This window comes from Myiozetetes cayanensis, unplaced genomic scaffold (genome assembly GCF_022539395.1).
Source record: "Myiozetetes cayanensis isolate MyiCay16 unplaced genomic scaffold, myiCay2020 scf2-11, whole genome shotgun sequence".
NCBI classification, from domain to species: Eukaryota; Metazoa; Chordata; class Aves; order Passeriformes; family Tyrannidae; genus Myiozetetes; species Myiozetetes cayanensis.
In genome coordinates, this window is record NW_026087411.1 from 21,440,158 (window position 1) to 21,468,017 (window position 27,860).

General features: G+C 43.6%; 2 protein-coding genes across 2 annotated transcripts; both read right to left on the minus strand.

Annotated features, from left to right (window-relative positions):
* Nucleotides 1-117: 117 nt before the first annotated feature.
* Nucleotides 118-27,821, minus strand: DTD1 (D-aminoacyl-tRNA deacylase 1). Its single transcript, XM_050314547.1, has 6 exons — nucleotides 27,739-27,821; nucleotides 25,768-25,858; nucleotides 23,345-23,580; nucleotides 10,500-10,597; nucleotides 2,419-2,595; nucleotides 118-716 (listed from the first exon to the last, which is right to left on the minus strand). Exons 1-5 carry the CDS (start codon nucleotides 27,779-27,781, stop codon nucleotides 2,440-2,442), a joined length of 624 nt encoding a protein of 207 aa, XP_050170504.1. The 5' UTR covers nucleotides 27,782-27,821; the 3' UTR covers nucleotides 118-716; nucleotides 2,419-2,439.
* LOC126639581 (basic proline-rich protein-like) lies at nucleotides 13,705-21,505 on the minus strand. The gene is made up of 2 exons (XM_050314546.1): nucleotides 16,633-21,505; nucleotides 13,705-15,600 (listed from the first exon to the last, which is right to left on the minus strand). Exon 1 carries the CDS (start codon nucleotides 21,200-21,202, stop codon nucleotides 20,291-20,293), a length of 912 nt encoding a protein of 303 aa, XP_050170503.1. The 5' UTR covers nucleotides 21,203-21,505; the 3' UTR covers nucleotides 13,705-15,600; nucleotides 16,633-20,290.
* Nucleotides 27,822-27,860: the final 39 nt, after the last annotated feature.

Consider the following 27,860-nt stretch of genomic DNA (forward strand, 5'->3'; position numbering starts at 1 on the left):
GATGAGTTGGGACAGTAGGTGTTTCTTGGCCTGTAACTTTAGCTCTGTGTCCCCCACTCTGTTACACAGAGCTGTATCCCAGGGAATGCAGTACACAAACACCAAGAGGCACTCAGCTAGCATCATTTGTTTAATAAAGTCTTTTCTGTTTTTAAAAAAGTTTACAGGACATATGTGTTCTCCACGATGAACTACTATAGCGGCTGATCTTTCCCTGTAATAACTTAATCCATGCAGAAGACCGAACTGCCTACCTTGGAGTTACATAGCAGCTAACAATTGACAAAAATATACACAGATCTACACGCTGACATGGATATAGGTAGCATGTGACAACATATAATGAGAATCAATATACAAGCCTTGGAGAATTTTCAGAATTCAAGTACAAGTTTAAGGAAAACCCCTGATTTATTTTTTAAACGGAGCTTATGTACTGAATGTTCTGCTACAATCTGCCTACACTCACCCCTTATTCAGCAGTTATGTGGAAACACATACACAAAAATGTCAAAAGTCCTTTTCACTACTGATACTACACATTAAGAACTAACTCTGATAGCACTGCTTTGGTTGTTTCAATACAGAATGATATGTTTCTAATGTCTTAGTTCTGTTTTCCCATTTTTCATCCTTTTCCAAAGTCGTCGAAGAGTGTTGCTGAGGCAAATATTGTTGTTTTCTTCAAGAGTCCACTGTAGCTTTTGTATGAGAAACTGTGGAAGGCAAACAAACATGAACATTACTATAGGTAGAGTAGCAATACAGTAGGATTCCTTCAAATCCCAAAGAGAAAAGTATCTTTACTTATTGTCACAGCATGAAAATTAATGCTAGGATATTTATCACATTTTAGAAACGTTCAGCTCCTTAGAAATTCAAATGTTATCGGAAAGACTGGACTGACCAAAGCACTCCAGAAGGTCTACAAACTTGTGCTATCTAAAATGTTCTTATTTCAACACACAACCCAGAAACAGTGGGGAGAAAACTTGTATCCCTGTAGCATAGCAGCAAGTCCAATAGTTGGTGAGAAATAATAGTACATCCTTACTTCATTTTCTAAGAGGACATTTTTCTTCCCAATGTGCCTGCTCATCTCCAGGATCAAAAGAGAAAGATGCAACAAACACAGATACAAAGCAGAACTTGTGTTGTACCATATGACAATCTGACTGCAGCTCAATTAAAAACAGAGCCATTTCACACCAATCTTGAAGCTGCTCCTCATGAGGTCAGGACTTGAGAACTTCTTTGATCCTTTTGCAAGGTAAATCTAAAACAAATTTCCAGAAATCTATTCAATGCCTTATGCAAACTGATTTATATTAGTACCGCTTCTATAGAACAGAAATAATCCCCCAATGTCTGACTACCAGGGAAATTAATAGATTAAAAAAAAAAAAGAAAGAAAAGAAAGTAACTTTGTGAGCAATGTGTGATGCTGAATAGTATCAGCCAGACTGAACTCTAGAGAGAGAAAAATGAAAGAAAGGTTAAACCTTAACTTAGCTGTTAGTAATTAAACTGTACAGCCAGCTCAGGGCTACAGTGTGCAGATGAGGTTAATAATACTTTAGTGAGAGCTTAGACATGTTTGAAAAGTCAAAATCAGTGTAGCTTCTCAGGGGCAGGGAAAGGAGGGTAATGAAAGCTGTGTCCTGATGACTTAAAACTGACTGGAAGAGTATGATAAATACATATCTACATAGGTAGATAATCCATGGCAAAGGAATCGGGTCTGTATTAATTCTGTTCACTCATGTCCAGGTGTATCCTGCAGGTCAAGTGCCTGAAAGAAGAGATCTCCTGCTGCTGAACTCCAGCGGCAAGCTGGCTCTCAATGACTGGCCTCATGACCTTATTACATGGTGAAGGTGAATGAAATAGCCTGTTACCAAGTCATCCTGGGAAAGAACAAACTGAGGAGGGATGCATAGGAACCATGACAGGAAGTTGCAGTTCTATCTTGTCTCCAACTTCTGAGCTGTTTTTCATTTCCACTGCAGGGAACTGTATGTATATTATGATCTGCCTGCTAAGTGAAGACTGAGAGAAATACAACTGTGTATCTCTACTCTGAAGAATACAAAGCAGGATTCTGAGTTATGACACTTTTGTGTTATAAGACTGAACTCTTAAATTTCTTGGGTCAACATGGAAACAATCATGGTTGGGCCAGATTCACTGATACAACTCCAACCAATCACACAGCTGGGAAGAAATTTTCACCTACTCCTACATTCTGGTGTGTGACTGCAGATAGAAGCAGAGGTTACCCACTACCAAGATGATCAGAATTTCACCTTTCAACACTTCTAATGCAACTCTCTGTATGTGCTGCTTCAGTAAGACACACAGGGTTAGAGACTGCCAAGCAGGAGGCCACAGCTGTACAGAGGAGAGGAAAAGCCAAACCTGAGGCCTGCTTTGGATGAGCTAAGGCTCTCTTTCCGAAGACACATCTCCTTCTGCTCCACTGCTGGCACTGGGGTCATCCTTGTTACGGGGGGCATTTCTTTCTCTACTTGACTCAGAGGGCATCTTAGTTCTGGTCTTCTCTTTTCTTTGTTGCTGTTTTTCAAGTTTTGTCAGCTATTCACAAAGTAAGGAGAAAACACTTCATGCAACAAAACCATTCCAGATGTCTATTTCTAAAAAAATCATAAATGCAAGCATTTGTACAAAACTTGCAACTCAGATTCACATCACTAATACATATATCAACAAAACAGAAAAGAAAAAAAAAGCTGAAGGCTAGAATTTTCAGAAATTAAGAGAATACAGTGAATCATCACCATACACTAACACAATCACTCCAGAGCATAAAAGAGAAGTGCACATATTCAAAGAACTACCCTCAGTTTTCCTGGATTCCTTCTCTCTCCAACGCAAGCTGTAAACATGGAAAAGAATAAAACACAAGGACCACAAGAGAGAGCTAGATTCCACCAAACTTCTGTTTTGAGCTTTAAGTAGCAGTTTTATAGTTTCAAAGATGCTGACAACAGATATATACCAAGTTCAGCCATCCAGCACACAAGAATAAATTTACTTTATTCTTTATCCAGACAAAGATCTATGTGAGCTTTAGTATCACCTAGAAAACACAATAACCATGTGAAATCAAAAACAAAGACAAAACACTCAGCTAACTCTGCCTTGCCACCTCTCAGTAGAAATGCTTTCAACTACTACTAAGAGTCAAGCTAAGCTGCACACAGCTGCCACTTCATCTCCTTCTGGTTTTTCAGAGAAGCAGGTGGCAGTAAGTTTCAGGGATGCTACATATCGATAGCTACTTAGATCACCATGCTGTACCTGTGTAGACTTCTATAATCTACCGATTTTCTTTTTAACTCGTTATCTGACAACACACTCATTGACAACATGAATGCTACTCTTCTACCAACAAGACTACACTGTTATGTGACCATTTTTAAGTCATAATAATAGAATATTTATGTGGAATTCATGGCTTCCTGACATTTAAAAATGTAAGTTACTTAAACATCAGTCTTCAGAAGTTCCTTTCGTTTAAAACACTAACATTTCCAAAGGGGCATTACACTATTATTTACCCCTCATATTGACCAAGTGTGAGTACACTGCTTTACTGTACTGATACAGGCAGGTTCAATAACAAAGATCCGCTACAATGCTTTCATTCTCCTTATCCCTTCCACCACAGTGTCTAGTCCCAAAATATGGTACAAAATATTATGTAATTTATTTCTTTCTGTACCGTAATGGAACAAATGGTCCCACACAGATCAGTTCAGCATCTAATCAGAATATATGCATTAAACACTGAAACTGCTATGCTGGTTCCAAATGGAATTCCACAATTATTCATAATGTTTTCAAAGTTCAATGGGCTTTTTTTCTGAGTTGTCACCACATCACCTCCCCAGGCGCCCTGTAAAACCTCCTCTTGCTCCATTTCTGGCTGGCTACTTCTATTAGCTACAAATTCCTACCAATAAATACAAAGTAAGTCTCCCACAAAACAGGATATAGACTTACAAAGCATTCAGGCACAACTAAATTAATCTCAGTTATAATCCCAATAAACATCATCAACACAGCACAGAAATTTTCTACACTCTTGGTTCTTGGATAACTACATTCATCTCTGTAATCATCCAAAGGGATATATCCAAGTCCGAAAAGAATTACCCAAAATTGCTTCCCCAGTTAAGGCCAGAAACTTCAATGCTTGTGATTCGTACTAGAGCGTTAGGGAAAATCCTTTTGTTTTCTGTATCACAGCCAAGAGTGAAGAGAAATACCTGATCTCCCCTCATTTTCCAAGACTATGTAAGAAATGTAGTCACTATTATTGAACTCAGTACAGAATCATCACATACTGACCTTTTTCCCTTCTATGCCTTTTTGTTTTCACATTTCTTATTCAGTTTCTAATCCCTGGATTTATTTTGACTTCCAAGCCAAATTTCTTACCAAAAAGATGTTTTAAGAACTCAATTAAATGTCAGCAATTTTTGACTTTTCTACTTTTCCATTCACACGTCCAAAATGCAAAAAAAAAAATCACAAGTCTTCAGTAAAGGCTCAGCAATCACTAGTGGCTGCTGGTGTAAGAATCTTCCAATTTACTTCATACTTTCAAATAATTTGCTTACTATTAAATCAGACCACAACGAAACTGAGCAATTCACAACAAACTAAACTAATTTCTTCCCCTGCTTACTAGGATTTCACAAACAGCTGTGATACTCTCTTTTTTACTTGTATATATATATAAAATATAGATAGACATATCTCATATTTGTTATATATGCACACATACATATTTATTGTATAAGGAAGACACTTTTTTTTTTAATTATGTGATTTATATCCCTCTTGCACAAGGAAGAAAAAATACATTTGAATTAATTAATTTTATTAATTACATTGCAAAGGAATTATAAATTTCAGATTACCAATTACAAACACAGATAATCTCTCAGCCAAAAAGAGGTATTTCACTGCCACATCCAATGACATTCATCAGCCATTATTTGTCTAATTTCTTTTGGCTAACATAACATTAAACACTGCAGGATGGTTCAGTGACCCCTTCTGGCTAAAGCAGAAAGCAATAACATAAAAACCACACCAGCCTTAAAACTTAGTTCCCATACTACAAGAAAATCAACAGACTATGTAACAGCAAAAAAAAAAAAAGCCACAGGGAGGGAAGAGGAAAGAGAAGGACAATTTAAACTGGCTCTTCCTCATCACATCTTGTATGATGGGTAAGTCAATGGTACACACATAAAACAGTATCAGGACAGGATGCCTCAGTGCATCATAGAATAGAATCATAGAATCATAGAATAGATTGGGTTGGAAAAGACCTCCAAGATCATCAAGTCCAACCCCTGATCCAACTCTAATTACTATATCATGGCACTAAGGGCCATGTCCAATCTCTTTTTAAAAACTTCCAGGGATGGTGAATCCACCACCTCTCTGGGCAGGCAGTTCCAATGCCTGATCACCCTCTCTGTAAAGAATTTCTTCCTAACATCTAACCTAAACTTCCCCTGGCAGAGCTTGAGCCCATGTCCCCTTGTCCTGTTGTTGGTTGCCTGGGAGAAGAGACCAACCCCCACCTGGCTATAACTTCCCTTCAGGTAGTTGAAGAGAGTGATGAGGTCACCCCTGAGCCTTCTCTTCTCTAGACTAAACAACCCCAGCTCCCTCAGCCTCCCTCATAGGACTTGTGCTCAAGTCCCTTCACCAGCCTGGTTGCTCTTCTCTGGACCCACTCCAGCCCCTCAATATCCTTCCTGAACTGAGGGGCCCAGAGCTGAACACAATACTCAAGGTGCGGCCTCACCAATGCAGAGTACAGGGGAAGGATCACTTCCCTGCTCCTGCTGGCCACACTGTTCTTGATGCAGGCCAGGATGCCATTGGCCTTCTTGGCCACCTGGGCACACTGCTGGCTCATGTTCAGCTTCCTGTCAATCCAAACTCCCAGGTCCCTTTCCACCTGGCTGCTCTCCAGCCACTCTGTCCCCAGCCTGTAGCGCTGCAGGGGGTTGTTGGGGCCAAAGTGCAGGACCCGGCACTTGGCCTTGTTGAACTTCATTCCATTGGAGTCAGCCCAGCTCTCCAGTCTATCCAGATCCCTCTGCAGAGCCCTCCTGCCTTCCAGCAGGTCGACACTCCCTCCCAACTTGGTGTCATCAGCAAATTTGCTGATGATGGACTCAATCCCCTCATCTAGATCATTGATAAAGATGTTAAACAGGACTGGGCCCAGCACTGATCCCTGGGGGACACCACTGGTGACCGGCCGCCAGCTGGATGCAGCCCCGTTCACCAGCACTCTCTGGGCCCGGCTCTCCAGCCAGTTCTTAACCCAGCAGAGAGTGCCCCTGTCCAAGCCATGAGCTGCCAGCTTTTCCAGGAGTATATTATGGGAGACAGTATCAAAGGCTTTGCTGAAGTCCAGATAGACCACATCCACAGCCTTCCCCTCATCTACCAGGTGAGTCACCTGATCGTAAAAGGAGATCAGGTTGGTCAAACAGGATCTGCCTCTCCTAAACCCGTGCTGGTTGGGTCTGATCCCTTGTCCATCCTGTAGCTGCTGTGTGATTGCACACAGGATGATCTGCTCCATAACTCTGCCAGGCACCGAGGTCAGGCTGACAGGCCTGTAGTTACCAGGGTCAGCCTTGCAGCCTTTTTTATGGATTGGGGTGATATTTGCCAACTTCCAATCATGTGGGACCTCCCCAGTGAGCCAGGACTGTTGGAAGATAATGGAAAGCGGCTTGGCAAGCTCTTCTGCCAGCTCCCTCATTACCCTAGGATGGATCCCGTCTGGTCCCATAGACTTGTGAGGATCCAGATGGCTCAGTAAGTCACTATTTCCTCCTGGAATACAGGGGGGCTATTTGGTTTCCTATCTCTGTCTACCAGCTCCAGAGGCCAGTTGCCTTGAGGGCCACCTGTCTTACTGGTAAAAACTGAGGCAAAGTAGGTGTTAAGTACCTCAGCCTTCTCCTCATCTCTATTAACTCTGTTTCCCTCCGAGTCCATCAAAGAATGGAGGTTTTCTTTGCCCCTCCTTTTGTTAAATGTATTTATAGAAGGCCTTTTTGTTATCCCTAACAGAAGTGGCCAATTTAACTTCAAATTGCGCTTTTGTATCCCTGATTTTCTTTCTGCATGATCTAGCTGTCTTCCTGAATTCTTCCTAAGTAGCCAGCCCTCTCTTCCATAGTCGATAAACTCTCTTTTTATCCCTGAAACAGTATCCCTGTATCAGAAACAGCAGTGCCTCTGACTGCATGTTAAGGTCCCAACATGAGCTAGAAAAGATACCCAGTAACAGTTAAACATGCTGCCAGTTTTCAAGTAACAGTGTTCTTTGAAATGTGGTATAGATCCAACTCTTGGTGTGTCCAAAGACTATAGGGCTGGATTCCTTTATCAGTGTCTGTCACTGTAAAAGCTCACCCATTTCTGTGACAGACAAGAATCCTCCATACCAGGACAAGCAATGAGCTGGAACCCAAGGGGGTTCATGAAATGCATGTGGACAACACATTGCAGAAGGCAGGCAAGCAAACTTTACTCTTACTCTCACTGCAGACTGTCCCGTACCCACTCAGATACCCATACAAGGACTCTGACCTTCTTTACAAAGCCTTTAGAAACAGACTCGGTCAGAAGATCATCGGTGTATCCTTACCTTAGGACAATTAACAGTGTTCTAAGCACATACTGCAAAAGAAGCCTTGTCTTTACTGATGAAATGAGGTTTAAGGAAGCCAATCACCAAGCAAGACTGAAGCAGAATCAGATATTCACACTAAACAAAGATTTCATGCCAGAGAAAAGTTTGAAAACCAGCATCCTTCCCTTACTTCTGTCCATGTTGTGCCCTACAGGAAGGTATTATCAGATGAGTAAAGCAGGCAGCCTTGAATTGTGAAAGCAAAAACCTTAAACAAGCCAACATTCCCCAACAAAGAAACAGAAACTTGCAGAATCCTGCATACCTTGGTGATTCCTCCTGGGTTATTTAACACCTAACACACAGGGCAGCAGGGTTAAAAGCTCTCTCAATCCTCTCCATTTCTACTACTGTGCCATCCTTCGGGGATCTACCCACCCTTAGTTCAATGGTTCCCAATGACTGCTCCAGCAAAAAAGATTGCTCACCAGTTTTGCCCTAGAGACCATGACACCATGGGGCTCCATCTCATATTCACAGGCAGCAAGACATGATGCTGCTCTCCATCTTGTCACTAAGCAGGCTACAGTAAAAGCTGCTATGCAAAGGATATGGCACCTGCACCTGAGACAGAGCCCTGCAAGAGCATGGAGAACTGTGCAGTACACACTGCCTGATGGCATGGAGGGACCGTGTCCTTTCCTACCCCACAAAGAGTTGTAGTGGCAAAATCAGAGGGTTGATAACACCACAAGTAACACAACTAAACCTCAACCTTAACAAGTCATAAACATGGCACCTGAAAAGATGGGGCCATAACTCTCTTGATGGTTAATGGACAGTTCAAAGGGGACATCAAAGCACTCTGTTTCTCTGCCAACCCAGCTTTCTGCAGACTATTTCCCGGGCAAATCAGGCAGCAGTTCAATTCCTCCCAGTGGGAATGTGAGTGCCTGAATCTACAAGCAGTTCTCACTCCATAAACAGAGCTACTGCTGCTAATTATGCACAGTTGAGCCTGAGAACTCATTGTGCTAAAACTGTGAGGGTACAGAAAGAAAGACCAGAAACAGAACTACTGCTTTACAGTCTAAAACATCTTGCTCCACCTCCCCTCCTGAGGAAGCTGTAGAGAGCAAAGAGGTCAACGCTCAGCCTCCTATTCTCCAGACAAACGTTTGCTGCTCCACACAGGATATTCCTTGCAGCTCCTTCACCAGCTTTGTTGCCTTCCTCTGGATCTATTCAAGTATTCAACCTTCTTGAATGTGGGGCCCAGAACTGCACACAATCCTCAAGGTAAGTCTGCACCAATGCTTTTTCCAGGTAATCGCCTCTTTAGACTGGCTGCTTACACTATGTTTGATGTATCTGAGGATGAGGTTTGCCCTCTCGGCTGCTCAGGCACACACTGCCGACTCCTACTGAGCCTGCTACTAGCCAGCACCCCCAGATCCTGTTTGGAGAGCTGCTCTTCAGCCACCCCTCTCCCAGTTTTTGTTTTTGTCAGGTAATGTTCTGTCTCAGCTGCAGAATCCTGCATTTGGCCCAGCTAAATGCCACTGATGACTGCCCGATGCTCCAAACTATTTAGATCCTTCCACAAGGCCTCTTGTCCTACAAGAGAGTCAAGAGCACTTCCCAGTTTAGTATCATCAGCAAATCTGCTAATGGTGCATTCAGCTCCTGCATCCAGATAGATAAATATATTGAACAGAAGGGGTACTGTAATTAAGCCCTGAGGAACACTGCCAGAGACTGATCGACAGCCAGATGTAGCATCACTGACTACAACCCTTTGAGCCCTGCCCTTCAGCCAGTTCTTCATTGTGTATCTGCTTATTTCATAGTTGGAGGACTTGTTGAGAAGAATGCTGTGAGAGAAAGTATCAAAAGCCTTACCAAAATCCAGAAAACTAAATCCACCACTTTCCCTTCATCACTATGCAGGTGTAGAAGGGTATATCAAACCAGTTGGACAGAACTTCCCTTTTGAATCCATGTTGACTGTGCCTGATGACTGCATTGTTCTTTGAATGCCTTTCAAAAGCACCCAGTATGATCTTCTCCATAATTTTTTCAGGTACTGGGGTTAGATTAACAGGCTGATAGTTTTCTGATTCTTCCCTCATGCCCTTCTTATAAACAGCAGTTTTAACATGGTTAAGTGAAGCATTATACAAATAAGATTGGTGTGGCCTTGCTGAGGCACAGTTGGTAATAACAAACCCTCCCCCTTCTCTTTCAGCCTGGAAAAGTCACTGTTGCGTTTAGAAGATGAGAAAACCTCATTACTGCATTTGGTTTTCAGCATAACTTGTGTTGTTCTTAAGAAGAGCTAACTCTCCTCTCCACTCCAGACTTAAATTCAGGACTTAAATTTGCTGTTCCCTTTTTTCTGATAAAGAGGTATGTCTCCAGTTCCATCCAGTCACCTACACGCACAAGATCCTACATGGCAAGAAACTTCACTAAAAGGGGGAGGGATGGTTGTCCAGATACATTAAAAACATCATTAATGAGTCATGATTAAACAGCAGCTTTAATGATGAGAAGGAATAAACTGTAAAAAGCTTTTTTGCATTACATACGCACAACCTTTACCAGGACAGCAAGCAGCTATCAACAGGCCAGGGAAGTGAAGAAAACAATAAAATTATTTGACTTTTCAGAGGCTGCATAGGAAGGACAAGGTCCTTGTGCCTAAGGAAAGCTATACTGCTTCATAACAAGAATGCTACAAATCTGCAGAGGATATACATTATTCTTTGCAGACAGACCTGGGTCACTTTACCTGTTTAGGATCAACAGTGGCAGCTGGAGACTCCAATGCTATTGTTACAGGACCATCATTCTGGATGTGTACCTGCATGTAGGCCCCAAACTTGCCATCTGAAAAGGGAAGAGACAAGAAGTGCTGAGAGCTCCTGGAAGGATAACACAGACGAAAGTGTTCACCAAACATGCTACCAAAAAATAAAAAACAAAAACCAAAACGTGAAAGGGCAGCTGACTAACAAAATGCAGAAAGCTACTAAGAAAATAACAGTGTACGTGCACCCAGCTATGTGGTTTGACATTCAGAGATGATAAATACACAGTTAAGTATATAAACACCCACAAAACAAACCAAGTCTACAGATAATCAAGGTCCTCACAGTTCAGGATAGTTCTCAGTCAGGAGACGAAATTTTAAAGGATGTAACAGCTAAGCCTAGGGATCCACTTCAACTAAGCAGTTGATGTTTTGAAGAAACTTTATACATAGGCAAAAGATAAAAAGCCTGTTCTGAAGCATTTGACATTGAATACTCTGGAGCAGGGAACACTGATGTGTAGCTCAGTCCCAATCCACTGCAGCCATTTTTCTACATTCCTGCTTGCAACACAGGTTGTTCTTTGACAGAGTTTGGCAAAAAAAGGTGGAAAAAAAGACTGCCTACTCCTTCAACCTTGCCTACTTCAGAGGAATACAGTTCTGAAATCACAAATGTCTGTGTCATTTGTCATTAATTAGCATTTATTAGCATACCAGCTGAGGCACAGACCAGATTCTTTGTAAGCATTTGAGAAGCTTCTATGACAACAGAGCCATGACATTTTTATCTTGTATAGTCTAGAAAAGCCATCCCATTGTATGTTGTCTTCTCCTCACACCTCACTTTGTCCAAACTTCCTTGCTTCATTTTTTTCTAGTCTAGCTCTTTACTCTTCAAACTCAACCCACCCCTGGCTAAGCCTACTCTGCTCACTACCACATACTGTCCTGCACAGCTGAGCAGCCTTTATAGACCTCCTATAGGGACAGCAACAAGAAGAGATGTTCCCATGTCAATACAAATGCATGGAAGAGGAAAAGGTGTATTGCAGCAAACTGACAGCAGTTATCCAAAGACTGGAGCAGTCTCACTGGGAAGGCAGGCCTGGAGACAGCTCAGCAACACAACCAAAACCACTTCTAGTACCACCTTGGACAGTGAGCAAGAACATGCTAAAAGCCACAAGGCTCAAACTTCAGTGAAGCAACCACCACTGGGAATATTTACGTGAGCTACATAGCAGCTTTCCACAGCAACACATGATGTCCCTGACTGAAGGGAGGTCAAACCAAGCTATCCTGATTTTTCACAGACGTGTTACTGGGGACAAAGAGCTCTCCCTAGTGTTTCCCTGTCATGTCCTGTAAGTCAGATAGAAGTCTGGTATTTGCTTAAAAGAAAAAGGAAATAGAAAAGGCATCTTCAGGCCTGTCCAACTCATATGGGCTATATCACAAGTGATCTACCAACCAATTGCTTTTCCAAAGGCGGTATGCCACAAGTCACCCTGTGAACTAGAGATACAAGCTCTGGCAAAGACAAAAATCATAGCACTGCACAAAAGACTGCTGCCAATACTTCAGCAGCCAAGGAAAAGGTTCTGGACTGATCACTGAAGAGTCACAGCAACATAAATGCCAATGGAAGGGGGGGCAAAAGCATGATTTGAGGCATTTATTCTATTAAAAGGTTTACTGCATAATTTTACTAGGTGCTGTCCTCAGATGTTTTCTGCTCCACAGAGGACATGGCTGAAAAGAACACATTTCCAGTGTCCCAGTTCATTGTCACAGGCTCCTTTGACTTTCAGCGTTTCACGTGAATGAGAAATGTTATGAGTGTTAAACCTAGAAACCTGACAGAGGCAAGGCTGCCACAGCTGCACATCCCTAGGTTCGAACAGTAACAAGATTCAGTATGTATTCCAAGTAGGCACACATGCACAAGTACATGTACGCTACATACAGACATTCAGCCAACTGCACAGACACCAACACGGGCACACTCAGCACACACATGAACAAAGACAACACCCAAAGACTCACCCTAAACCCGATGGCTGATAAGGATGAGGGTTTATTAGTGGGAAATATGTGTGTACATACACTGTGGATTTGTCCAGCAGCTGGGTCTGCCCAGTTATTGCCCATGGATCCCAGCCTTCCCAGATGCTGGCACCTGGGGATACAGGAGCCCCTTGAGGCTGCTTTTGTCCTGATACAGACCCCCTCATACACATGCACACACTCACAAGTCTCACCCATAGAGATCCCCAGTCTTTCCAGCACTCCTGGCCAGGACTCCTCCAGTCTTTCTGGGAGCCAGTTCCTCCTGTGGTCTCACCCTCAGAGACACACACCCAGACTCAGGTCTGGTTACCACAGCTCCTCACCAGCTCATCTGCTATTTGCTCACTCACTCTTGCTCAAAGACACAGGCCTTGGACCATGGTCCCGCTCCAGGTGCTGCACCCAGACCACCAGTCACACACATGCAGTGGGTGCCTCAAAATAGTTAGAAATGGACTTTAGTAAGAAAACAAGGCAGACTGTAGTCATCAGGAACAGGACATGGCCACAAGCACACTGATCAGTCTTTCCTTACATGTGGCTGGGCCTTTTTACACCCTTATCCCTTTATTTTCCCATGCTTGTTCCTCCTGAAAACACCTAGATCCACCTTTTTCTTCGCCTTTGCCTCCTCACCTAAATATCTCATAACAAGTCTAGTGTCACCCTGAAATGCCACACTACTGTGTGTGTCCTCTGTCTCTAGACAGTGGTCCCCTCAGTCCGAAAGGTGCTCTGGCTAGCCAATTCTACTGACTCCTCAGGATGGGCAACACATCCAGATTACAGGAATGAGGGTCCACCAGGACAGGCCTGGAAGGGGCCCAGGCAGGGTTAGCAATCCCACGAGTCCAAAATTTGGGTGCCCCTCCCTCCTCTGTGCTTCTTTGTGTGTGTGCAGACCAGTTTTGCATCACATAAATGAAGAACTAATAAAGCAACAGTGAAAACCTCTTCCCACCTGACAACTCTTCTGGGGGCTCATTTCCCTCTGAAGGGATAAGATGACTGAGGTTGCAGAGGCAACAAACAGGCATCAAACAAAGGCACATCAGAAGCTACTGGCACATAACAGTTACTGCTTTAACCAGGTGCAGCTGACTTGATTGGGTAAATCAGGTACCCAATCAAGTGAAGCTGTCAGTATTTCAGGAAGGGATCAGTGTGTTCTGAATGCTAGCTAATGGTGCAGAACAAAAAAGGGAAGCGAGTTACCAAACAATTACAGAGAATAAGAGAAAATTATGAGATTAAAGTATTACAAAGCAAGCAAAAAAAAAAATCGTAAAAAAATCTCTTCTCATTATATGCATTTGCAGGAGCCTGGAACTGAGAATTTGCAGGGATTCCACTGAGAAAATACATCAGAGCAATCAAAAAAAGTAATTATTATAATTTTGCAGCACAGTTTTCAAACCCTTTGCCACCCATGACAGATGAGAATCTGCAGAGAAAACGCAGGTAGTTTTCCCCAAACCTGTATTTTATGGTTCCACTGGTGAATCACGCAGACACAATTTTCAGAGACATATATAAATGTTGCTCTGTTGAGAAATAAAAGCTTGAAGAATGCTTGGTTTTGCTTAACTGTATCTGTACGCCTGAATTCCAGCTACCTAATGTGTAAGTCTGTTAGAGACCAACTACCAACTACAGCACAGGAGTCTCACAGAACTGTTTCCTGCACAGAAACAGGCAGTTTCTTCACTTGAGCAGCAAAATAAAACAAGGCTCTATACCTTCATGTAGATCATGAGGAAAAGATCCACTGACATGCTTAGAAAGCACTTACAATGCTTCTTTAGGAAGATCAAGCAGACCCTATTTGAGCTGCTGCTCATATTTACAGCATATACAGAACGAGATGTACCTACACCCTTATCACAAAACCCAGTCAAAACTAATGCATCTTTCTTTAACAAAATAATAAACAAAAAATACTATCTTAAACTTTATTAGTGGGAGCACAATTTTTCATATTGCTCTCTATGTATTGTTTCATGCCTCTGCTGTACTTTACTCACAAAAAGGACTGCCTTTTCCATTTCCCATGCAAGTACGGACCTCAAAAAAAGTAAACTTCAGAGGCCACTTTTTTTAAAGGCCAATATAGTGGTCAAATAAGCCCCCACCTTTACAAGAACACTCAAAACACTCCCACATCACAAACACTTTCCATCTCGTTTTCGCACCAAAACTACTACCAGTGAACAGCTGTAACAGCTTCCTCCCATTCTCCTCAAACTTCCAAGTCACCCACATCAAGAAGTCAAGATGAATCATAGCTCAGAAAGTTTAAGATTTAGAGCTAATGGAACCAGTACTTAGAACGTAAATACTGTTAATGCTGCCCTCCTGTATAGCCTGTCTATTCCAGACCTTTCTCTTAAAGACAAGAAGAATCTGTGAGAGACTGGAAAAATGATTACTGCCTCAGAACAACTAAAGGCAGGGGGGCAGGGCAAATTTTGCAGTGGTGGGATGGTGCACTGCTCTACACACCATCCCCCCCTAGAGCTTCTAGGACCGCCCTGGAGTGGCTGTCAGTCACTGGCACACTGAAAGCAATGCTCCACACTACAGGAGACCAGAGCAGATAAATGCAATTAACAGGAGGCATGCACATGTGGCATCCTTATTGTCTTGGATCTACAGCAACTAAGATCACTCTGCAACCAAGATGGTAGCTATACCTTTCTCTCTCTTTCCTTCTCCTAATTTCCTCTTCTCGAAATCTGGGTAACTTAAAGCTGTATGGGTTAGAGTTTCCTAAGTCAATGCTTTCTGAAATGCTTTATTTTGACTGCATGTTGCCTTTAAATTTTGCCGAAGTTCCCTTATTGTCCGAAGTTTACGAGTAAAAATTTCTTGTTTAACCTCCGGAGAGCGTTGTGGCATTTCTTTCTTGCGCCTGCCTCAGGGTATAAAAAACCCCATAATTAAGCCTCTTTAAGAAACTTGTCCAGCAAGGTCCAGGGCTTTACAGGGTCTCAGCTCCTTGCAACCACTGAAATATGAAAGGCAATAAAGGTTTCAGTCTCAGCATTTTCTCAAAAGATTTAAAAAGCCAACTGAGGGAGAATTTCTTCACATATTCCAAATTCCAGTTGGTCTTAATCAAACTGCCTTGTGGACCACCACACATCCTCATCCTCAAACTCTCAAACACACTACAAATGTGATGATGTCAGAAGCAGCTGCCAACTTCCTTTATCACAAATTTATGTGTACTGTAGTTTTGGGGACCATGGCTCCTGCACACACTGCGCTTTCCTCACGGGATGCTTCTGGATTTCTGTTCTGGCAGCATTCTTATACAACAAAACCTGGTTCTTGATTCACACAACTCTTTTCAAGAAGTGACCTCACTGTAATACCGCCTTTTACTCTGCAGCTTTAGGGTCTAATCTTGCCTGAAATAACTTGGTAAAGATAAAACCTAGTTTCAACATTTATTCTTAAATCAATGTCTAATTCCTCCTTAGGAAGACATACTTCTTCAGTAGAATCTCCCCCAGTGTTGGGTGTCTGCCTCAAAGACATGCTCCTGCATTCCTTCCCTTGTCCCATTGTCTACTGTTGTGTCACTATATGGCAATTCATATAACCTTTCAGAGGGAGGGCATCTCTTATTTGTGCATTATGGTTTCCTGAAAAGGTAAGCTGGAGACAGCTTAACTCCCCTAAATCTGACTGACATCTGTGGAAACACTGGATTTTGCATTCAGCTAAGAGCTGGGGGGAACACATCACTTCTGCAGTGCTCAGGCAGACAGGCTGCAAAAATTTCTGCCCTTCAATGCAACTTCTGAAACTCCGAGGCAGATAAATCCCTTTTCTGTGCAGCACTGCAAAGAAACTGAAAACATCATCTCTTTCATCTCTCTGTACCAAGAATTCAGACTGATTTTCACTATTCAGTCAGAAGGAGAGGAGGAGAAAGAATCCATCCTCCTTGCATGTTACTTGTTACCCCAGCAACTTTGGGTAAATTTATCACATGACCCTGAACTGTCCATGGGAGACAGTAATAACTTACCCTTAAACACTGTTTCTTTTCATGCTTTTTATACCATAATGCTCTTCAGTGTAGTAAATCTTTCCCCACTTTAAGACTTCTTGACTGATGAATTCACCTTATAACATCTTCTGCAATAAAACAGGATCCTACAAGTATAATTAAAGGGTCAAGTTTATTCTGCTGGACATCCATCTATCCAATTTCCTTGTCTCTAAAAATCTGGCATGCATACCTTCCTCAGAGGTAAAGAAGATTTTTATCTAAGGTGAGTCAGAGAGGCCACATCTGAGATGTAAAGACTTGAAAAACAGATATAATTTACTTTCAGAATATTTTTGAACATATCTCAAGCCTTATGACCTAAAAACTTCACACTGGTTTTATTCAGGAGTTACTTCTAAACTTGTCTACTTAGAAAGTTATTCTTAATTAACACCATGCAAATACTCTTGCTCCAGATAAGAACACTTATTATGAAGTGACAACACTTACAAAGGGAATTAATCAGGGAGAATAATTCTGCTTTCAGCTTGTAGCAAACCTTAATCTGACTTAAACTCTTCCTTGTGGAACAATTCTCTCATATTTACTGAGATATTACTACTAAGGGAGCATGACATTTCACACTCTTTGCCATGCTAATCCTTACTGCCTCAGAAGACTAAATCCACATCCAGGCAGAGAGTAAAGGCCCTGACACATAAGGAGAAGCCTTGGTATATTAGCTTGCACAACAAGAGTACTCCCACCTGTATTCACCAGCTCTGCTCCTCAGAGTGGAGTGAGATGTTTAAGAATCAATTTCACAAGAAAGCACTGAAGCAAGACAAACAAGGACTTTTGATGCAACCTTCCACTTCCAGACATGGGTGCCCACCTGCAGTCTTAAGTTAAACTGTGTTAAACTAGGAACCACGATTCGGAACCTCCTCCAAGATTTTCTTTGTCAAATGTCCCCCTGCTTTGGGTGTGAAAGAATGGTTTGTTTGGAGAACATGTCCCATTCTGAGCTCCTATCTGGCAAGCTCCAGATAGACCAGATAACAGATGAAGGAGCTGCCTGCCCAGTATCTATAACAGTGGCACACATAGCAGCCTAATTTCCAACAGCCAAATTATCTACCGAGAAAAAATAGGAACCAAAAAACACAAGGCTCTTAGGCAATAGGACATGACATTTCATAGAATCATAGAATCAGATGAGTTGGAAAGGACCTCTGAGATCATCAAGTCCAACCCTTGATCCACTACCACCACAGTTACTAGACTATGGCACTGAGTGCCACATCCAGTCTCTTCTTAAATACTTCCAAGGATGGAGAATCTACCTCCTCCCTGGGCAGCCCATTCCAATGCCTGATGACACTCTCTGTAAAGAATTTCTTCCTAATATCCAACCTAAACCTCCCCTGGCAGAGATTAAGACCCTCTGGTCTTACTGATAGCTGCCTGAGAAAGAGACCAACCCCCACCTGGCTACAACCTCCTTTCAGGGAGTTGTAGAGAGTGATGAGGTCTCCCCTGAGCCTTCACTTCTCCAGGCTAAACAACCCCAGCTCCCTCAGCCTCTCCTCATAGGACTTGTGCTCAAGTCCCTTTACCAGCCTGGTTGCTCTTCTCTGGACCTGCTCCAGCACCTCAATATCCTTCCTGAACTGAGGGGCCCAGAACTGGACACAGCACTCCAGGTGTGGCCTCACCAGCACTGAGTACAGGGGAACAATCACTTCCCTGGTCCTGCTGCCCACACCATTCCTGATCCAGGCCAGGATGCCATTGGCCTTCTTGGCCACCTGGGCATGCTGCTGGCTCATGTTCAGCTTCCTGTCAATCCAAACTTCCAGGTCCCTTTCTGCCTAGCTGAATTTAATGAGCTATCTTTGCCTCAGCTACACAAATTCCATTTTCAATGATTACATTACTCCTCTAAAATGCATTAAGCAATTTGTGAGATCAAAGGGAAGAAGACCTTAAGCAATCCAGAAAACCAAACTCTAATCTCTCAATAACTACAGCTCTGTGCATGTAGGAAAAGTACATGAGTACAGATTTTGTAGACAGCCTCATGCTGATACACTAAACCTATTTAACAGTCCAACAGCTCATTTACCAGTGCTCCTTCCCAGGGCCCTCCCACCACCTGCTGTAACTCGGCAGCATGTAGGACAGCTTCCACTAAGCCAGGTTTTGATTTCCTCAGGACTTTTCCAGGACACAATCCAGTATATTTGCCTGCCACACTAAATCACAGACCAGGCATCACAATTTTTACAAAACTGTACTTCAGCTCAGGGAAATTGTAAACTCTGCTGATGCTACCACAGGACTTGGCCTACTACCTATGAAACTGCCAAACTTTGGAAACTTTGCATGCACAAAAATAAATGGATAAAACAAACAAACAAAAGCACTGGCAAAGCAATTGGCACAACAGAAACTTTGACCTAATATGGGGTCTGGTTACACCAGGTGCTGCAAAGCATCCTGGGAGTTGTAGTTCTAAGTACTCTTGTCACACATGCTCTGTTGAATGCTTGTATGGGATTGGCTTAAGAAGTTACCTGTGTGACGTGGCAGCATTTGAAACTGCTATATAAGCTGGGACTCCTTGAATAAACGATCTCTCTCTTGTTACACATCATGTTGGTGTCGCTATGGTCCCCATGGGACTTATTATTTATTATATTAATAAATATGGCGCCCAAACAGGGACCTAAGCCTTATCCTGAATCAGGAAGAAATACGGACCAGACGTCAGGTACCAGCCTATATTTAACGCTGAGGGACGTCCGCCGTGAAAAAGAAAGAAACGCCAGGTACCAGAGGAAAGGAAACTCTGATGGGCGTAGGCGGGAGAAACCGCGATTGAGCTCGAAAAAAGGCCTGAATTCGGTAGGAAATTGCCTACGTTTGGAGAGGACGCTCTCGAGAAGAAAAATCTACGTCCCAGGTGAGAGGGCGGGAGAAAAAAGAAAACAAAAAAAGAGAAAAAATGCAAACTTTTAATTCACGTGAACCACAGAATATTGCAAAAGCCTTAAGCTTAATATTGAAAAGACTTTGGAGACAAGTTAACAAACATAACATAACTGGACTTTTAAAATTGATGAAAATAACTGTTTTAAGACTGCTGTTGTTTACAATTCTTGGTGAAATTGCTTGGAAAGAGGGATGGAGAAGCAAAGAAAAAACAGAAGTAAAAAAGGTGGACACTTTAAAACCCTCGCAAAAAAACTCGCCCACAGAGAGAAACTTTGGATCTTCCCCTCCCCCAGACATTGTAAAGCATGGAACTCCACGTGCTACTGCAGTGTGGAAAGGAGGAGGGGGTCCGAGAGCACGGAAGAAAAGCCTTAGAATATACCTTTTTGTACTGAATTTTCGCGGATGCGTGAATTCTGGGAAGAAGGCTCGTGTCGCAAATTATGTGAGTGGTAAAAGGAAACAAACTTTGAATCCCCAAGCCATGGCAAACTTGCAGACACGTGGAGACCACGCCAAAGCATGGGTGGCGCCATCTTGCCCATGCCGGGAGCAGAAGGTAATGCCTTCTCTTCCTGTCTCCTGGCCATGTTGTGGACTACCTCTGCTGGAGGCATGCATGGAACATGGTCCGTGCTGGGAGCCAGTAGCTAAGCAACAGTTGCTGTGCCTACCAGCAACAGCGGCGTGATGTTTAAAAAAGATACGTGATAGCCGCTCGACGTTGCGAGCGGCAAGGCCGGCGGCGGGCACAGAGAGCAGGGCTGTCAGGACGCTCGGCAGCCGCGGCGAAACAGGCTGGGGACGGAGCTGCGCGAGGCTCCGCAGGACTGCTGGCGGCGGCTCCGGCCCTCCCCGGCCGAGGCTTGGTGGCGACGGCGACTTCCTCTCGCGGTGCTGGGTGGTGTTGACCAGGCTGCGGCGGTGGTTCCTGCGCAAACCCAGATGGCAGTGGCAGCGGCACCACCGGGAGCGGCGGGCCCGGCGCACAGCGTGGAGAGAGCCGGGCGGCTGGAGCGGCGCCGCCGCGGGGCGCCTCTGCCCGGAGCCCGCAAGTGGGCCAAGGCCCGGCCGAAGCGCGGTCGAACAGGAGGCAGTGACCCGAGCACAGAAGCCCCGCTGCAGCTGGCGGTGACTCCCGCCGCGTCCCCGACCCACGTGCAGCTCCCGGCGGAGCTCCGCGTGGAACCCCCTCCCGGGGGGGCGGTCGCCGTGCCTGAAGAGAAGCCGTGGGGCGGCCCCGCGGCCATCCCGGGCGGCCGAGCAGGCTTGCGCCGGGACTGTGACACAAGTTTGTAAATGCAGCTGGGGCGGCGCGGGGCGCCGAAGGCGGCGTGGCGGCTTCGGCGAGCACGTGTCGGCGGCGCAGAGCTGCGAGGCCTTCGCCGCCCGCCTGCACCTGGAGCGCGGGCAGCCCGTGGTGACGGCCGGGCCGGGCCGTGCCTAGAGCTGACGGCCGCGTCCCACTACACGAGCCAGCCCGCCCGTGCCGCCGCTCCCCTGAAGCGGACCACGCGGCCGCAGCAGCGCGGCCCGGGACAGCTGCACATGCGGCACAACGCGGCACCAGGCCGAGCCGAGGCCCGGCGGCGATGACCAGCGACATGGCCCCCACCGTGAGCAAGCCGGGCCATGGCCGCAGCCACTCCGGCTCCTCCGAGAGCCTCAACAGTAACAACACCGCCTCCCCACTCCCGTGAGAGAGGCGGCGGCCCGGGCAAAGACCCGGGCCAGGGCCAAAACTATACAGACACTATATTACTAACTATTTTTACATGTTTTACATATAAGCCTTTAGAAATTATTACAAATGTTTTTGTCTAAAATAATTTAGTTAACTGTCTTTAGTTTTCTATTTAATAAGAGAAAAATTCAACATTGTCTTATTAATACATTTTTAAGTTTCTAATTTCCCTATAGCTTTGTTTAAATTAGTAATAATCACATTTACTGAGTATTGTTTAAAATTATTAAGTTCTTAAATACATCTAAATAAGTTTAAGTTTGTAACTATCTCGTTTAAGTAGTAATTAGCATCTTTAAGAATTTCTATTATTATTAATTAACAGATTATAATAGTAACCTACCTATTCATTTCTCTAAGTACACACTCAGAAATATACACACTACTTACCACTATTATACCTTTAAATTCATTAACTTTCCATATTTACAACAAAAGAAGGAGAGTATACAGTGAGAATATGCATGTAATTAAGTAAATCCTGAGTCAAACAATTTTCATTCTGACCAAACACTACATAAAAGTTTAAGTTGTATAGCTAGAATATGAAAACAAAATAAAAAATACATGTATGCATGAATGAAAAATGATTGGGGTGGCCACCCGAATGAAAGAGAGATTGTGTGAATGTATGAATCTATGTAAACCATTTACACCTTATACAAAATATCTGAAACGAACACGCACAACAAACACTACCTCTAATACATCACCTTAATAAAAGACAACTCAAAACATGATGTTCCTCCTTTAAACTTTTCCTTGTGTTTTAATAAAGTAAATTTTCCCCAGTTATATATATACCCTCAGATTGATAAAGGTTTTTGTTTTACCCAATTGCAAAAAACCCTTAGATAAATAAGGTTTAATCAAGAAATAAGTTTACTATGTCAAGTGCAAAAAGTTTTGTTAAGAATTGCACTGTTTTTTGAATTTACACTGTTTTGTATCTTGTTATTAATAAAAATGGGGGAATTATGGGGTCTGGTTACACCAGGTGCTGCAAAGCATCCTGGGAGTTGTAGTTCTAAGTACTCTTGTCACACATGCTCTGTATGGGATTGGCTTAAGAAGTTACCTGTGTGACGTGGCAGCATTTGAAACTGCTATATAAGCTGGGACTCCTTGAATAAACGATCTCTCTCTTGTTACACATCATGTTGGTGTCGCTATGGTCCCCATGGGACTTATTATTTATTATATTAATAACTGCTACAACCTAACAGAGTTGTTAACAACATAGACTGGTACAGCTTAGTAAGAAAGCAAAATCGTAGGTTAACAGGTAGTTCCAGTGCTGCCAGCAGTTTTAAATGCATGTGTTACCTGACTCAATACCACAGGCAGTGGTATTAGGTTTCTGTGTTTTCAGCACAGAAAAAAAATGCAGAAGTTATATCTCTTTTTGCAGAAAGCATTGGCAAGCAAGTGCCAAAATATGGGCACTTAACAACAGTGACTATTCATTTCAGGTATACGACTGCTGAGAGAACTTCAAAAAGTCACTGTCAAATTATAAACTGAAGGTATTTAAGAAACAGAGCATTTTCCAAAAGCCCAAGCACAAAAAAGTAGATATACAGAGATATAGCAATTTTTCCACACCTCATTTAAGGAAAAGAAGAAAGTCCATACTTGCTTTTAGTTTTTCCAGGACATAAGTGTCAATTCAATCAAATCTTACCAGAGCAAATCTTACTAACTTGACAGGAAGTTCTGTTACCAACTTCTGAGGCATAGGAATGGGTCCTAACTTAGTCAAAACTCATCAAAGACAACGATTCAAAAAGCAAATATTCTGAATTAGTTAAAAAGTTTTTTGTTACCAACTAAAAGGGATGCAGGTAAGAGGTATCAGAAAAGCATTCCTTATTATGAACAAATGTTGACTGGAAGAACAAGCTACCAGAAAAGATGGACATTTTATGTGTGCATTTCACTGTGCCTCCTTGGAAAACACTGGTATAATGTTTTATCAATGTTTAACCAACCTTCTGTCCTTACCTTTAATAAGCTCTGGCTTGTAGGCTTTTCTTAGCTGCTCTAGGAAGTTGTTATAAAAACACTCTGCCTGCTCCGTGGGCATTGCCATGTGGTAGTCAGGCTTGTTTCCTTTCAGGATGCACTGGAGGGTAAATTGGCTCACACACAGCACTTCATACTGTTTATCCATCACGCTTTTGGACCAGTGCTTCCCGCTTTCATCTTCAAATACTCGCAAATTCAAGATCTTTCGAACCCTAGTAGAAAAAGATAATTCTTCATAGAATCATAGAATCATATGGGTTGGATCATCAAGTGCAACCCTTGATCCACTACCACCACAGTTACTAGACTATGGCACTAAGTGCCACATCCAGCCTCTTCTTAAATACCTCCAAGGATGGAGAATTCCCTAGGCAGCCCATTCCAGTGCCTGAAATTGTCAGGCACTGGAATTTTTAAACTGTCCCATGCAGAATCAACAGGTACCATAAAGAATAAGATAACATGAAACGGAGATGCATATTGATTCTTTCTCCACATAAAAAGATATCCCTTTGCACATTCATTCCTAAGCCATGGGAATCTCGTCACACTATTAGAGGCATAACCAAGGAAGCCCTTATACTCCTCCACAATGTTGTCAGATCAGTAATCCACACCATCATTTTTTATGGAACGGGATCAGAACAGAATAACTGCGTGTTACAAAGTGACATAAAGATGGCATAGCAAGTTAAGAAAGCTCACTCTTTAATATCTGATTTTATGTGTCACAACATTACTTAATATGTGAACAGCTTTGGGAATTTTAATCCTCCGACCACACTGGAAAATCACACTTAGTACGAAATGAGATCACTCTACACTATGACTGTTGCCAGTCATGATTTAAATATGCGCCTCCTGCTTTGTCACTTCCTACCACTATTCCCAAACCAGGCCCCACAAGCCAGATGAGGACAACACTTTTCATCAGGAGAAAAGGAAGGCAAGGAACAGGGAAGAACTGCAGTAAAGCGGTGATTGGGACTTCTTTGAATTTTGGACCCATTTTTGGCTCTAATACTCAAGAGAATAAGAGGAGCTTCACAAATGGATCCTGAAAAGTAGCAGGCAGACTTGCAACCCAGACTTTGACTGGTAACAGGAATGCAAGCCATGGTCCTGTCTTTGGTTTCTTCTAGCTTCTCCACATCTGCAGCATCAAGAGAGCATATCAAGTGCAAAGCATTTCAATTGCAGTCATGAGCCAGGCATATTATGCTGCACCAGAGGTGAGGCCTTTAGCATAAGATAAAGCTGAGACTTTCATCATCACTGCTCTGTTTTAATTTTAGAGATGTTTGTTGCTTCACTTACAGGATTACTAAAATTTCCTTTAATAGGACCTGAAAAAAACAGGTTAAACTCATTGGTTTCATTCCTTTTTCTCAGATGCTGGCTTCCTGCCCTTCCTGCATCAGTCATCCCAATAACCTGGTGTTGAGAGCACAGTCACTACGGATCACCCACATGCAATATTCAGAAGCATCCTCCACATTCATCAACGTAAGGATTAGAAACAATGACAGAGAGCAAATGTTACACACTGAGCGAGGCAAACAGTAAGGTAAACCAGTGGAGTATGTCAGAATAAAACTTCCTTCAGCTCTGCTGCAATTCTCTACAAGTTTCACATGTTTATTTGAGATCTTTGGTGACCTTCAGGTCATATCCTCAGTCTCTTACTTTCTCTTCCACATCTCCTAAGGGTTGTTTTCACCCTCCCTCACATTCTTCTCTCTTCGCTACTTGAGCCTTTCCTCTTCTGGACATCAGTCAGCACCACTAGATGTTTCTTCTTTGCCTTTGTAAGGATTGAGGTCGGTCTTAGAACAATGATCTGTCTGAATGAGACAGAAGAAGCCCTCGGAGAGTGCATGTGTTTGCTGGCTGAATCACACTGTTCTGTGGCCATGAACAGATGGCCAGAGCCAGTCCTCCAGGCTGCCAAAATTGATTCATATTTCAAGACAAGTGACAAGAGTATCCTACTTTTTGGAAGAACAAAACTTCTCCTGTGCAAGCTAAAATAAGAGTTTGAGGTTTCTGATAAATCCCATCCTTGAAGGATGGATTTCTTCTGAGTAAATTCATGCAGTAAAAAAGACAGACATCTAAAAAAGGGAGACCTGAAAAACCCAACATGTTGATTCTTCATTTTTGAGTCTGCTCTTGTTAAAAAACACAGAGAGAGGGAGTGGAAACAGATTTTTCTCAATGAAACATTAACTAACTAAGAAATTTGCATTCGAGGTAAAATCTCAAGAGGAACTAACAGGCAAACCGGAATTTTCCAGTAGGAATAACTGATTTGTTTGGCTACTGCACAGGTATCAGTGATTCAGTATCAGCAATGAACAAGAAAAAGAGTACAAGGCAAAAGGAAATAAGTAACTTACATGTGCTCCAGCTCTCTTTGTGTATCTTCCAAAGAAATGCCCAGCAGCACGCAGAGACCTCGTCCTATTGAGCTGATCTGTTCACCACCCACTGGGGAAGGAGAGGGGGAAAAGTAAGGTTAAATGCACTGTCTTGTTTTATGGCACTGGTTTCAGCTGGAAAACTGTTCATCCACCAGAGAAAACAGCATTTCCAAACCCTGCTTCTCTGTGTTAAGTTTGTAGAGATTAAAGATCACATAGAAGCATTCTTTCAAAAGCTTCCCAGCGTCACAAATTCTTTGTGAGCTTAGGATGCTTACTCCAGCATTTGTTGAAAGATTTTTTCTACAGCTGGATCAGCTGTGCTAACCTGAGAGGTAGGAGAACTCTCTCCAAGATCTGTGAAAATTATCCACCTGGTTGATGCCACTAAGTTTACTCAAGTTCTCTACTCCACCAATCCCTTCATACTTTGTATTCAAGTATGAATATACTGTGAAAAGGTGACTTCTACCTTCTACCCTCATGAATTTTTTGAAATATGATTTTTAACAATCTGCAAATTCTGCCCTTCTAACTGGGAACATAACCCCTTTAATGACATTTACAATAAAATACAAACCATCACAGATCTATTGTGTTTTCCTAAGAAATGTTTTAAATTATCTTAATTATCTTAATTAAAGTTATTTTGACATGACATGGTTGATCCTGAGATCACTGTAGTAAGATTAGATGCAGCCTTAAAACTGAGATAAGCACCAGTTACCCAGCTGCTAAAACTGCATCCAGGCTCAAGACTGGGCAAAAAGCTCCAAACATCCTGTAAAATGAAAGGAGATCAGGTCTCCAGCAAAAGCTGAAATCTTGTGTCTCTGCACTTGTGGCCATATCAGGACTATTCCCAATGGGCAGAAGCAAACCCGAGGGAAAAACTACTCATAGACTCCTTCCATTTGATCTGGGTATGAGTCCTCCAGCTCAGAAAGCTATTCCGCTAAGTACAGCACCCTCTCCCTCAGAGAGTGACATCTCAAACTCTTCAACAACCAAAAAAACCCAGTTTAAATTATTCCTCAGAGAGGTGGCAGCAAGTCAGCAAAAACTCCAGTGCTGATGGGATCTGGTCACTGTTGTGCCCCCAGTACCAGCTGTGCACAAAAGCTGTGCCCCTTATACAGACGTGCTCTGTCAGTGCCCTTTGTTAGCGTGAAGGCCGTCCTGCTGCACACTTCTCGGTCCCCGGGCCGAACAGCAGAACTCGCTGTGGTGGTCACAGGCTCACTGCTGACATGCACACGCAAAACTGCGACCGTGGTGCCAGCACGTGTTCGTGATGCGAGGAGGCGGCTGGGATGTCTGCTCTGACACGCACAGGCAATGTGGAGCAGTCACCGGTTCGGCCCTGCCACACGAGCAAGCCGTGCACGGTGGAGGTGGCTGTCGTGGCACACCTGCACACGCGGGGGCTCGCACAAGGGACGGCACTTGTAGCACACACATCGGCGCGCCAGAGCGACCAGGGAAGCCCTGCCAACACTGAAGCCAAGCCTGACAGAATTCAAGAAGCATTTGGACAATGCTCTCAGGCACATGGTTTGACTCCTGCGGATACCCCGTGCAGGGCTAAGAGTTGGGATTCGATGGTCCTTGTGGATGCCTTCCAACTCAAACAAGCATTTTCCTGTAAACACGAACAAGCAATGCAAGATGACTGCGACTGTGGTACCGATACAAAGGCACTCGAGGAGGCGACAGCAGCGGGACTGCCAGCCCGCGCCGGCAAGGCAAGGACGTACACAGACCTCAGTACGCAGACCACACTCAACCCATGAGGGAGCCGGGCTGGGCCCCCGCGGGAGAAGCGAGCGAGCCGGCCCACGGCAAACTCACGCAGCGCGACAAGGAAAGGGGAGCGCGCATACACACACACATATACACACACACACACACGGCCGCCCCCAGCCCTCCCGGCCGGGGCGCACTGACCTGTGACGCTGGCCTGGGCCACCCGCTGTACGATCGCCTTCATGGCGCAGCGCGGGCCGGCGCCGAGCCGTGACAGGTGGCGGGGACTGGCAAGGGTGGCCGCTCCCTGCCCGGCGCCCGCC